Source organism: Schistocerca americana, chromosome 2 (genome assembly GCF_021461395.2).
Source record: "Schistocerca americana isolate TAMUIC-IGC-003095 chromosome 2, iqSchAmer2.1, whole genome shotgun sequence".
Taxonomy (NCBI): Eukaryota; Metazoa; Arthropoda; class Insecta; order Orthoptera; family Acrididae; genus Schistocerca; species Schistocerca americana.
Window position 1 is genome coordinate 871,359,849 of NC_060120.1, and position 14,886 is coordinate 871,374,734.

Consider the following 14,886-nt stretch of genomic DNA (forward strand, 5'->3'; position numbering starts at 1 on the left):
CTGGGGCTTTGGCCGTGAAGCGAATCTGATCGGATATTCTGCGAGAGCCTTGATTCGCGTTAGATCGTAGATGGGGTTTGTTCTGGTGACGCCGTCGCGGGTCCTGGGACGAAAGGAGGAAACTGAGGTCCATCTTTCGAGTCAACGCAGAGGCTCGCTGGTTGCAGCATTGCTGCGTCCCGCAGGTGCATGGTGAGCATTTTGCAGCTCCGGCGCATTAGGAGCCTTTGAGGTGAATTCTCAGCGTGCACGGCGTGCTCTTTCAAAGAGCAGCAGTCGCTCTCCAATTTATGCATATCGTGCTAGCTTGCAACTTAATGATTCACAATCATTGTCAGCCAAAGCAGATTCAGTCAGATTTCGTTATCCACATTTAAAGTTGGAGGCGTAGTGTAAATTATTCCACCCATTTCCCAACTTTCTGAACCCTACATCAATATATACTTCTTTGCGTTAAAAAGGCGCTTGAATGTAATTCATGATTGTCTATTTCTGTTCTATCTCTCATTTCACTTCTGTGTTTTTTTTTTCTGTAATAAATCTTCATGTGAGAGATAATGGACGTTATTTTGGAGAGTTGTACATAGTGTCAACTTCAGTTTCACTACCAGGGACCTAATCAGTCATCTGCATTTAAATCATCCATTATGTAGAGTTTCACTATGGTGTAGCTGAACGATGGTTGTCCGTCGTAAAATATTCCGGGGCAGAAGTTAATTATAGATAAACCCACATTACGTTCCCACCGCGACAATTTGTGCATTCGGTGAGGCTGGCTGCTTATATGGTGCGAAGCAAACAAATCGGTCGGGATCGTCAGTGGAGAAGACAGATCGTCAATGGATCCTGAACAAATCCAAATGGCTCCAAGCACTACGGGACTTAACATCTGAAGTCATCGGTCCCCTAGACTTAGAACTACTTAAAGCTAACTAACCTAAGGACATCACACACATCCATGTCTGAGGCAGGATTCGAACCTGCGACCGTAGCAGCAGCGCGGTTCTGGACTGAAGTGCCTAGAACCGCTCGGCCACAGCGGCCGGCGGAGACTGAACAAATCGACGACATGTCCGCGAAGAGAATTGCAGGTACCATAATCAACCATCCAGCGCATTCTCTATAAATATCCGCATGTAAAGCCATACTGGCTCCCGTTGTTACAAGGGCTGAATACGCGGGACAATAAGCTTCGTTCTGACTTTTGCAACAACTTGCTGTGGATACTGGAGTAGGCAGGTTTCTCATAGAATTTAGTTCTCAGTGCTGATGCCAATTTCATGTGTCTGGAGGCGTAGGTCGTCATCCACTGAGGTGACAAAAGTAATGGAATAGCGATATGCCTACATACAGATGGCGGTAGAATCGATTATACAAGTTACGAAACTGCAGTGCATTGGCGGAGCTTTCAACTGGAATTCGTCTGACTCACGTGAAAGAGTTTCCGACGCGATTAAGACCACACGACGGGAATTACAGATTTTGAACGCCGTATGGTAGTTGGAGCTAGAAGCGTGGGACATTCCATTTCGTAAATCGTTAGGGAATTCAACATACCGAGACCCACAGTGCCAATAGCGTTCCGAGAATGCCAAATTTCAGGCATTACCACTCGCCATAGAAAACGCGGTGGCCAAACGCCTTCACTTTACGACCGAGAGCAGTGGCGTTGTTTGTGTAGAGTTGTCATTAGTAACAGATCAGAACACTGCGTGTAATAACCGCAGAAATCAATGTGGGGCGTACGACGAACGTGTCCTTAGGACAGTGCTGCGAAACTTGGCTTAAGGGAAGGTTTACTATCTTTGGCCCGTAAAAAGCATGTTCTTTGAGAATTTCTTTCTCGGGATGTGTTATAGATATGTGTCTAATTTGGTCAAAATGTGTATTGATATTTCCTCTACAAACTGGAATTTTTTCGACCGGAAATGTCGAAGAGCAAAGGCGGAAGTGCCGTCGGGACGAAACAAAATTTCGATGTAGACCTGCACGAAGGTATGTCACAGGTCAGCCGGCTAGTCTGAAATCAAAATTGAGTTGACGTTAGCGAAGTATATAAGATTCTTTAGTAGTTGTACCTCGCTTAAGTTATTTGGACCATAAGAAACAAAATGGCTCCCATTTGAAAAATATAGGCTTTTTTCCATCGATTTTTCAACTTTGTCGGCCAAGTAAAAATATTTATAGCTGATGGATCGGAATAAAAGTGGTACAGTTCCTAGACAATTTAATTAGCTTCGTCGGAAACAAAGAGTCATGCCAATCGGTTCAGTAGATTTGAAGTTACCATACCGTGCGATAAAAAAACGTCATTTCGAGAAAAACCCGTTTGAAGCTTTGACTACATATAAATGTAATATTACGCAACTGACATTCAATTTGCTATGTCGGGTCCATAAACTAGTCCTATCTCTTCCTCATAGAGGGCGTTCTGCTCCATCTGGGCCATCCTGCGCTGCTCCAGAGCCGCTCGTACGGCCGGTGACAAGCGGTTTTTGTCCGCTTGAATCCGTTGGTCGTCCGAATGCTTGGCGAACTGCGTCGAAAGAGTCCCAGGGTGACGTCCATTGTTGTCATGGTCTTCAGAATTGCTGAATACCCTTCGTTGAAGCTGCTCACTGCCAGGAAAGTTGCAATCTCCACAGTCTTCGCACCAGAATGCAAATGTTTTGGGGTCTAACCTCCAAACACACACGTTCAAACTTTCATTTGAATTTTGTGTGTTTCCTCCCAACCACCGGTACAATAACTCGTCCTCCGAAAGAAAAAAACTGGTGCGGGAAAAAGGCCGATTTCAGGCCGGTGCATTTTTTTGTTCAACCGCGAATAACAAACATTTCCGTTCCGTATTCGGAAAAACTGTTCCAGGGGTGGATTCTAAACACTTTCATGGATCCAAAAATCCAATTTTTAAAAAATCGATTTTTTGAACCAAAACATAGTAAACCTCCCCTTAATGGGCTATGGCAGCAGACGATCGATGTGAGTCCCTTTGCAAACAGCTCGACATCGCCTGCAGACCCTCTCCTGGACTCGTAGATTGGAAAACCATGGCCTGATCAGATGAGTCGCAATTTCAGTTGGCAAGAGCGCATGGTAGGGTTAGAGTGTGGAGCAGACTCAAAGAAGCCACAGAGCTAAGTTCTCAACAAGGCACTGTGCAGGCTGGTGGGGCTCCATAATAGTGTGGGGTCTGTTTAGGTGGAACGGACTAGGTCCTGCGATCCAACTGAACCAATCATTGATTGGAATGGTCGACTACTTGGAGACCATTTGCGTCCTTCCATGGGCTTCATGTTACCAAACAACGATGGATTTTGTATTGGTGACAATGCACCATGTCACCAGGCCACAATCGTTCGTCATTGATTTGAAGAATGAATGATTTGGTCACCCACATAGCCCTCCCTGAGTTCCATTGGACATTTACGGAGAGGTCATTTCTTGCACAATATCATGCGCCGGCAACACTTTCGTAATTATGGACAGCTACAGAGGCTTCATGGTTCAGTATTTCTTCAGAGGCTTCCAACGACTTGCTGAGTGTTAGAAACGTAGAGCTGCTGCAATACGCTGGGAAAAAGGAAGTCCGACACGGTTTTATCTAGTATCCCATGACTTTTGTCACCTCAATGTAACGTTCATTTCTGGGGGACAGAATATCCACTTGAGATTGAGGAATACATTCGTGATCCACCTAAAGTTAACGTCTTTTGCACCGTGCTCTCGTGAAAAGTTTATGGACCACATTTCTTAGCACAGAAAACTGTGCCTAGTTTCGTGTAGCTGGACATTCTGAAGCGATGGCTTACGCCACAACTACAGCAAGACAGTGAATACTTCAGTTTGCAACAAGATGGTACTCCCACCATAATATCTGTAAGATGGCTGGTGATTGGCTCAGTTTCAAACGGTCTGAGTGTTGGGTTGGACGTGCCTTACATCATGCCTGTCTTCTCCAGCCGCCCCCATGGCCACCGGACTTAACTCCAGATGATTTTTCCTTATGAGGATATGTCAAAGATCGTATGATCCTGCAACTACGAACACTTAATTTGGAAGAGTTGCTGGATGAATAGTTAAAGCAGGAGCTGATACCGACCATGACATCTCAGGGCATGTGTGTCAACAGTTTGTCTATCGTATCGACGTTTGCCGCGTGACAAATGGTGTCGACATGGAGTATCTATAACGAGGGTTAAGAACTTGTAGAAACGCTCTATCCACTGATGGTAGCAGTTACTTCTGTAAAATACCTGGGAGTATGCGTACGGAACAATTTGAAGTTGAATGATCATATAAAATTAATTGTTGGTAAGGCGGGTACCAGGTTGAGATTCATTGGGAGACTCCTCACAAAATGTAGTTCATCAACAAAGGAGCTGGCTTACAAAACACTCGTTCGACCTATACATGACTATTGCTCATCAGTGTGGGATCCGTACCTGATCGGGTTGACGGAGGAGATAGAGAAGATCCAAAGAAGAGCGGCGCGTTTCGTCACAGGGTTATTTGGTAGCCGTGATAGCGTTACGGAGATGTTTAGCAAACTCAAGTGGCAGACTCTGCAAGAGAGGCGCTCTGTATCGCGGTGTATCTGGCTCGCCAGGTTTCTAGAGGGTGCATTTCTGGATGAGGTATCGAATATATTGCTTCCCCCTACTTATACCTCCCGAGGATATCACGAATGTAAAATCAGAGAGATTCGAGCGCGCACGGAGGCTTTCCGACAGTCGTTCTTCCCGCGAACCATACGCGACTGCAACAGAAAATGGAGGTAATGACAGTGGCACGTAAAGTGCCCTCCGCCACACACCGTTGGGTGGCTTGCGGAGTATAAATGTAGATGTAGGTGTATTCTTGTAGTTTCCAAACAGTCGTTTTCAACACAGAGGTACTCAAGAATAGGCTACACTTGTAATATGTCACTTTTTCCTCTGTCAAACTAAGTGTCTGAAATTTTGTTTAGTACAAGCTCTATCATTTCCACATATGTCCTCTGTCGTCTGAAACTAACAGTGATTTTTCATTTTCATCCTGATTTTATTGCAGTCAGCTCTCAAATTTCCAAAATATTGTGATCTTCCTACATATCTGACTGTCCTTTGCTGATTCGCCTGTTCATACGACTACCATGTAGAAGACCTGGGTTCAGTACCTAGTACTGGCAACGATTTTCCTTGGCATGAGGAGTGGAGCGAGATCCACCTAGCCTGTTAACGCCATCTGAGGAACTACTTCAGTAAGATGTATCAGCGTCAAGATCAGTGAACTGACAGTGGCTGGAATATCGGTGTGTTGAACAAGACATTTCTATGAGAGTCCTACAAGAATCCCCTAGAAGGAACCCCACTGATCTTTTGATTCCTTGCATTTCCTGACACAGCCATCACTCAGCCTGGAAGTATCTATAAGGTATTGATAAATCTTGAGTCGAAACCTGTGTAACCATCAAAGGAGTTACGAAGCATTTGGCTGAAACAAACAATATTGTAAGTAGTTAGTCTCAGTGGTCTCTCAGTTAACGTCAGTTCCCCTTGTCTTTTCACTTTCAATTAGTTCTAGGACGCTGTGGAGTACCCGAGCTCCGAGGTACATGTTATGGCTCCGTAGCGCAATACTCGCAGAATGATGCACTAGGTGCTGTCATATTGCGTCATATGCGCTTCTTGATTACAGCTCGGCTCCATGTGAAGACGTATCACACGCGGGGCCCTTCCCTCTGCAACACTGTACTTTTTGCGTACCCCAGATATCGGTTGTGATACATGAGCTGGATCTGATTTTCTGCCGTATGCAGTAAGTAATTAATTGATATGCGCACCCGAGAACTGAATTTACTGGTCAACAATATTCCTGTTTTAAATGATGTGATTTTTCATTTCTGGGGATATGTTATTTTAAAAAGAAAGGTTTTACCCACCTTCTCCGTTACAATAGCCACGCTCAGTTGACACGTCGTGCAGTAGACGTTATTCCTATAAAAGAAATAACTGGAATGTTTTTAGAAACTACGACATAGTCGCGAATGAAGACAGTGATCCAGGAAGTATTTTAATCACAGTCGTCAGAATATCGATTTCGGTCCATAGTGGCCATCTTCAGAACAATTAGGGAAAGATAATGAAAAGTTACTACACATACAGCATACGCAGCCTTGAATATGTGACAAAACGTTCCTGATTAAAACAAAGCCTTATAATATCCTAATACGATTCACACAAAATGGATTCGTCATCAGATGTCACAAAGTTAGTTTCGCGTTGTCGAAGTGATATGCAACTCAAACCGCAGTTCCGGAAGAATCGTAATCTAAACGGCGTTGCAGTCCATAGCAAACTGAGGTGCTGTTCTTTCATTTTCCTTAGCGTTTGTCGAGGATCCGCTGCATTAGCTCTCCGTCATCATTTTATCCGATCTTGTACCTGACTTTTTTACAGGCCCGGGAGCTTGAGATCTTCGTGCAGAGTGTCGAGCCATTGCTATCTAGGTTGTCCTACAGATCGTTTACCATTTACTCTCAAACTAAACCAGTCTCTCCCACTGTTGTTGCGTCGGCTCTTTGAACATACCCGGACCATCGTAGACGTCTTTCTCCTATCTTGTCTACTATAAGTGTTACTCCACATAACTTAAGAATTTCATCATTTGTGACATGACCGTCCTGTGTTAAACGAGGTGTCCACCTGAACATCTTCGTTTCCATAACAGTAAGTCTTTGTTCCGCTTCTTTTTTTGAAGCGAGCATTCAGCACCATACAGTGCAACTGAATAGATTACATATCGGTATACTTTGTTCGAGATGAGCTTCTCTGAAATCTTCCGCTCACAGTGTATAACAAGCGGTTAGAGATTTCCATCAACAGCAGTCATGGAGCCTAGATACTTAAAGGTCCTTGTTGTCGGGAGGTCAACATCATTGATTCTGATAGTATCCCAGTGTTTTAAATCTATGGTGAGATACTGCCTTTTCTTTATGCTGAGTCGTAGACATACATGAGCAAGACGGCCGTTCCAAGTTTTCATTTGGCATTGCAGATCAGTCTTACATTCAGTGGCCAACATCACGTAATGAGCCCACAGTAACTTCAAGTGTACTGTTTCCTGCAGATCTATTGTGACTGTATCCATAACTGTGGTGAAGAAGAGAGGCGAGAGAGCCCTGATGTACTCCTACAGAAAGAGGATAGTTGAATAGCGGATTGTATCCGGCTGTTTGGGTCATGGTAGAGAAACCTGAACCATCCTAGTACTTCTTCAGGCACTCCACGCTGTCGCAGGGCTAGTCAAATCAACTCGTGTGCCATACTATCAAAGGCCTTTTCGAGGTCAAGGAAAGCAAGGTGTAGATGCTTTGGCTTCTCACTGTGTTTTTCATTAAGCAGGGAAGCAGCATAGATAACATACGTCTCCCAGCAGTCCTTCACGAATCAACATTGGCTGGTGGTGAGACATAATTTGTCGGAACATTTTACTGGTATTCATGCTACAGCATGAGCTACGAGTATTTTCTAAAACGCCGCACATGAAGGCAGGATTTTTCCGGAGCTCATACCTCGGTTTCTATTGGTGATAGAAATGTAGAGTCAAGTGTCTTCGATAGCCCTTGGCTAGGGATCATACGTATACCCAACAAAAGGGTCGTCTTACGGTTAATGTCCTACAGTACAGAGGCAAAATTTGAATATTACACAGCTACAGCTTAGTCAAATGGAGAACATCGGATGGTTCGTTTTGCATTAGATGTGATGTGCGGTGAGGCCTATGAAGGCATCATTTAATTCATGGGACGTTTCTGAGAAAAGCCAAAAAAAAGCGTTTTGTCACTATTTTTCGCCGTCAGCACTGGATATCTAAATAACTAGCTGGAGGAAATTCTTCAAATTTTATTGGAATATTCTCTAGGCATGTATCTAGGTACCTCACTTTTCAGTCAGTGTTTTAAACTGGAGCATATTTGCCTTTTTTGTGGTACCATGGAAGCATTTTTCCACTGGTCGATGAAGGATTCGAAGATAGAAGCTTTACTTGGTAATAGTTGCTATATACAGCTGGGCTGCCCTTCCAAATTAGGGCTGTTCGAACTATTGTGCAGCATGTCCAATCAGCTGGTGTCCTTCCGTCTTCAGTAATTTTGTTGAAGAAATCTGTCAGCCATTCAGCTGAATCCCAGTGCTTTGATTTCCACAGATACGCAGGTAAAACTTCTGGTCTCGCCGCCTTTCCATTTCTCGATTTGTGCAACCGCATCATTGGTGATTAGAATAATGGGTCCCTCTACAGCCGTTGACACTGGAATTGGAGCATGTGAACAGTATAAATTTTCTCACAAAGTATTGCCATCATTACTATATTACATTCTTACTATCGTTAACAAATCTGATTCCCAGAATTTTTGTATGTCCGCTGCTTCGCTGACCTATGACGCTCCTTTGCAAGTCGGTAAATGACTCGATTTCCCTTGGTGTTTAAAGTTTATCTCGGAATTCGATAAAGTGGACTTATTCTGCTGCTGCAAGTGCCTTATTTGCTGCACTCCCAATTTCACGATAATCGTTTAAGTCTACATACGTCTTAGAATGAAGGAGGGTTTAATATAGTTGCTTTTTAAAAAGTGCCGGTAATTTGTAACTTACTGAACCGCAGATGATGGGAAAAATATTCTCATCCCTGGCGAACATCATCACATTATCGTTATTTCTCGGTCGCCTCGGGAACACAAAAAAAGTAATATTCAAATTTTCGTTCTTAGTATCTGTGTTTGCGGACAAAAAAAAAAAGAAAACCCACTTCAGAATCCTCGTCGACACTGCAAGGTATCGTAGCAAGCCGAGATTTTCTTCTGGAGGAGGTCGCGCGGATACTGCAACTATACACAAAATACCAGACCACTTTATTTTGAACTGAACAATCTAAAACGCTTGGAAACAATTCGTGTCCTCAGGAATACCGCTTCGTATTTGTTACTGTCGCCGAAGTCTATAACCGTTATCACTTGATACAATGCAGAATGACAGTCTCATCTCAATGTACAAGTGACTATATTCTTTGCTACACAGTTCTGACTAATAGATCTGTCAGGTCGCAGCCGGATCTGTCCTAAGACTGTGCTGTCGTAGTAGGCGATGATTACAGAGTGAGTGAGCTGCGCTGCGCTCTGACCCAAGTAATCTTCCGATAGAGGCGGCGTGTGGAACATCTTGAGGCTTGTCTAAGCCGATGTCTATTATTCGGTTCTGCATCAGGTAGCGATTGTCCTTACTTGTGGTTCCGCTGTGAGGTATCATTTCTGACATGGGACCACGTATTTCAGAGGCCACGACAATATCTAATAAATTTAAATTTTTGACTTGAGTGTGTGACATCACAAGTAGTAACCTTAAACATTGTCTTGCACATTCTGTATTTTTTTCATCAACTTATTGCATGGTGTGTGTTTTACCGAATAACTTATAAAGTCTCCCCTAATACGCTGAACACGCCTGTTGGGTTGTGACGAAGTTTGAGCTCCCAGGTCAGAAGAAAGCGTGTATCACTTACCTATAGTCCTGTTACACCCACGAATGATGACACGACACTCCGGTATTCCTCTCCGTGTGTCATTTGTTCCTGACACATTGGCACCCCCCGGAAGCGATAATTTCTATGTCTTGTCATTCTGAAAGTCTACAGTTAATCATCTGACGACGGTGTTCAGAGTGGACAGGTATTCAGTCCGTGTCATTAGGTCAACGCTGTCGAGGACAGCCGCGCGGGATTAGCCGAGCGCTCTAAGGCGCTGCAGTCATGGACTGTGCGGCTGGTCCGGGAGGAGGTTCGAGTCCTCCCTCGGGCATGGGTGTGTGTGTTTGTCCTTAGAATAATTTAGGTTAAGTAGTGTATAAGCTTAGGGACTGACGACCTTAGCAGTTAAGTCCCATAAGATTTCACACACATTTGAACATTTGTCGAGGACACGACGCTGTTCAACCAAACCAGTAAGGCCACCACATAGCGCGGCATCCATTCTGAGATGCAACAACGAGTAAGACAGGTAGAGTTTTAAACAGCGAGGAGCCAGAAAATTGAAGAAATGTTGAGACGTGGTAAAGATAAGACCGGCCTAAGAGAATCAGTTATTTATAATGTTCGGTTGCAGATGTGGCAGCAGTGACGGGGGGCAGTCTACGCCGAACGCCGAACGCCGTGCTGACTATCGTCACAAAAATTTTGAAAAATCAGTGATGGCCAATAACAGTCTAATAAACAACACAAGATTATGTTTGATAAAACAAGGATTCTGTCTCATGCTACGAATTACGCGGACTGCGATTAAGTAAGCGGTGGAAACTGGAATACCTGATAGCAACTTCCATAAAGACGCCCACTGCGCAGTTAGTAATGTATGGAAGAGGGCACTAGATAACGAAAGATCACAGAGGAAGGCTTCACTCAGTTTTCCAGCTGATATGAATGACGGTGCTGCAAATGATGCTAGACAGCGAGTACAAATGTTTTCTGTGGTTGGAGAGATTGCCTCCTGAACACTCTCGCATCTCCATGACGTTATCATGATGAAATCTAGCCAATCGAATGCCGTCTTCAGGGCATAAATGTGAGAGTCTCGACAGTTTACCATAGTTAGACATAGCCCCCGAAGACGATGATGAAAGCAGTCAACGAAAGCTTCGAGTTTTGTTTGAATTTGATGCGGCCACTTAATAGAGAAATTTTTATCTAAGGGTTATAACACGAAAGACTTCACGTTAAACTTTTTCTAGGGCGGTATCAATGTCCACGGGGGAGCATGGGAAGGATATAGTGCATGTGAATCATGGCGTGGGTGTAACGGAACGGGAAGTTGAGAGGGCGTGTTGAAAGTTCAAATTCCCCCCCCCCCCCCCTCCGTCAGCCCCTTCCACACACACACACACACACACACACACACACACACACACACACAGGAAATATTCTAAGAAATACCTGGACTCCTCATTAACGCAGGTGTCTGCTTTGCCTTCCTGGCAGCTTTGTATTTTCGCACTTAATATGGTGCCTTCGCATTTCTCACAGCTCCCAATGCATTCCTAACACAAAGCGCGGCCGCGTTGTCTATCTGACGATAAGTAATTGACCAGTGACGACGTGCGCGCCCCCTAATAGCCTGCACGTCTAGTATCTCATGTTCCTCGGCATACAGTATTGTCGATGGTAGATGTAGTAGACTAAGAACATTGCGTAAAGTGCTGCTACTAAACGATAACGCCCGCCCGCCTATCAAAAAACGCAATAGTTAAGTAGAGTTGGGAAGTCTTTCTGCACCCACCTTATTCAACTGATTTTGGGCCCCCAGATTTTTACATTTGCCGCTCTCTATCGAACAATCGCCAAGAAATTTCCTCATGGTTCGACGAGTTCTTCGCCTCAAAACCACGTGAATCTACAAGTTACTCCAGCATTGTCAGACTGTTGTAAATAGTGTAGGAGAATACATAATTGATGGCTAACGTCTCAGTTATGTATATCTGTTGCCTTTATTATACTTATGGGAAAACAATATTACACTACTAGCCACTAATATTGCTACGCCACGAAGATGACGTGCTACATACGTGAAATTTAACCGAGAGGAAGAAGATGCTATGATATGCTAATGATTAGCTTTTCAGAGCATTCACACGAGGTTGGTGCCGGTGGCGACAGCTACAACGTGCTGATATGAGGAAAGTTTCCGACCGATTTCTCATACACAAACAGCAGTTGACCGACGTTGCCTGGTGAAACGTTGTTGTAATGCCTCGTGTAAGGAGGAGAAATGCGTACCATAACGTTTCTGACTTTGATAAAGGTCGGATTGTAGCCTATCGCGATTGTGGTTTATCGTATCACGACATTGCTGCTCGCGTTGGTCGACATCCAATGACTGTTAGCAGAATATGGAATCGGTGACTTCAGGAGGGTAATATGGAACGTTGGGCTGGATCTCAATGACCTCGTATCACTAGCAGTCGAGATGACAGGCATCTTATCCGCATGGCTGTAACGGATCGTGCAGCCACGTCTCGATCCCTGAGTCAACACATGGGGACGTTTGTAAGACAGCAACCATCTTCACGAACAGCTCGACGACGTTTGCAGCAGCATGGGCTATGAGCTCGGAGACCATGGCTGCGGTTACCCTTGACGCTGCATCACAGACTGGAGCGCCTGCGATGGTATACTCAACGACGAACCTTGGTGCACGAATGGCAAAACGTCATTTTTTCGGATGAACCCATGTTCTGTTTACAGCATCGTGATGGTCGCATCCGTGTTGGGAGACCTCGCGGTGAACGCACATTGGAAGCGTGTATTCGTCATTGCCATACTGGCGTATCACCCGGCGTGATGGTATGGGGTGCCATTGGTTACACCTCTCGGTCACCTCTTGTTCGCATTAACGGCACTGTGAACAGTGGACGTTACATTTCAGATGAGTTACGACCGGTAGCTCTACCCTTCATTCGATACCTGCGAAACCCTACATTTCTGCAGGATAGTGCGCGACCACATGTTGCAGGTCCTGTACGGGCCTTTCTGGATACAGAAAATGCTCGACTGCTGCCCTGGCCAGCACATTCTCCAGATCTCTCACCAATTGAAAACGTCTGGTCAATGGTGGCCGAGCAACTAGCCCGTCATAATACGCCAGTCACTGCTCTTGATGAACTGTGGTATCGTGTTGAAGCTGCATGGGCAGCTGTACCTGTACACGCCATCCGAGCTCTGTTTGACTCAATGCCCAGGCGTATCAAGGTAGTTATTACGGCCAGAGGTGGTTGTTCTGGGTACTGTTTTCTGAGGATCTATGCACCCAAATTGTGTGAAAATGTAATCACATGTCAGTTCTAGTATAATATATTTGTCCAATGAATACCCGTTTATCATCTGCACTTCTTCTTGGTGTAGCAATTTTAATGGCCAGTAGTGTAACTTACGCACCGCCACTTTATTATTATTATTATTATTATTATTATTATTATTATTACTTGGAGGAATATGAACGAAGAAGTGTGCATACACACATCATCAAATTTCTACATCAGCTATTCAATAATAGCCTCACATTCCGTACATTTCAGGAACGTAATTGTATGTACAAGCACACAATTTTGTTCTTGAAACGTTCTAACTGCGACAGATTTGCAGATTTACATATCTCCGAATCAATGGCTCTGAGCACTATGGGACTTAACTACTTTGGTCATCTGTCCCCTAGAACTTAGAACTACTTAAACCTAACTAACCTAAGGACATCACACACATCCATGCCCGAGGCAGGATTCGAACCTGCGACCGTAGCAGTCGCGCGGTTCCGGACTGCGCGCCTAGAACCGCTAGACCACCGCGGCCGGCCATATCTCCGAATCGTCTGAGTCAGTGGGGATATACTCAGGATCCTGGTCAGAGATATCAGGATGACTCAGTACATCTTCGTTTTCATGCAACTCGTCAAAAGTGGCTATAATCTTTCAAAACGTACAAAGATACCTCTGATACCTCTTAGTCAGCCATTTTACGTATCGCTTTCCACTATGTTTCCGCACAAGGCAACCCTGATTTAGATGGAGTGAAATTAGAGCTTTTGACCCGGCGTATTACATTCTCTTGCTCATAGGTAACGCCGATTGACCCATAACTCAAAATTCACGCTAGTGGCGCTTACCATTGTGTTACCTGAGCCGCTCAAATAGCACTAGAAGCTAGTCTGAGAGTTGACTGCTTGCATAATATTAATAAATATTTGGGCTGAAATTAAGTATCGAAAAATGTGTGCTCGGAAAATAGAGACAGAACCAACCCCTCCCCCCCCCTTCCCTGTAATACCCCCACGTGCACCGTTGCCCGCAGGGAGGCGACGAAGCAGCCCCCGGCGACGGCGAAGACGATGGCGCCACAGGCACCCCCACTGCTGTACTACATGGCGGCCAGCCCGCCGTGCCGCTCGGTGTTGCTTCTGGCGCGCGCCCTTGGGCTGCGTATCGTACTGCGCGAGCTCAACGTACTGGCTGGCGAGCAACTCGACGCCGCCTTCATCAAGGTGACGCCGTCCACTTCCCGTTCTACGTTCTCATCCACTACCTCGGCAAATACTGAGCGTGGACTCGACATAATAGTAGTAGTAGTAGCTTAATTCATCCGTAGATCTCTTTTTACAAGGATATAGGACATGTCAAAGTATTTACAAATTTAGATCAATTTAAAATAAGCTAATTCTGTATACACACATATTTACAGACATCTAGTTAGAGACAATCATTAGACTTACTCCTGGCATACAATACTTTTTTTACAAATAACCTGTTAAATAATGTAATGCCACATTGTTCGCTCATATCTCACTATCAGTCACTGCACACACTATACACACATTGCTTCATAACACCACACACACACACACACACACACACACACACACACACACACACACACTAGTGATCTCTGGGCCATTTTCTGTACCGCAGCTTCCCATCTGCTATTCTGAAAAACCGAGTCAGCATCCCTCCATAATGAGTGAGATGTTGAGCTCAGAAAGAGGAAGAGGTGTTAGTACTGTGCTATGCATAGCTTGGGGATAAGTATTTCCAGAAAGGAAAAGTATATAAAGTGAAGGTGTTATGTGTAATGTTGGATATTTTATGTTAATTACTATTATTATTTATTTGTATAACGTTTTTAACCCCTACTCAAACCCCTACTCTGTTTTAGCTAAGTAATCCTTCATGTATAAAATGTATTGCATGACAGGTGCTTTTTAGTTGCCTTTTTAAATAAGTGTATTTTGGCAATTTCTTTAATCTCTTTTGGTAATTTATTGTACAGTTTTATTCCTTGGTAGAAAATTCTGTTTTGAGTTTAATGTTTATT

General features: G+C 44.3%; 1 protein-coding gene across 1 annotated transcript in view; it reads left to right on the forward strand.

Annotated features, from left to right (window-relative positions):
• LOC124595419 (glutathione S-transferase D7-like) overlaps positions 1-14,886 on the forward strand; it is an 88,834-nt gene that overhangs the window by 10,980 nt on the left and 62,968 nt on the right. The window contains exon 2 of the mRNA XM_047134150.1: positions 13,870-14,059. Coding sequence (XP_046990106.1) covers positions 13,907-14,059 — 153 coding nt within the window. The 5' untranslated portion in view covers positions 13,870-13,906. The remainder of the gene's footprint in view (positions 1-13,869; positions 14,060-14,886) is intronic.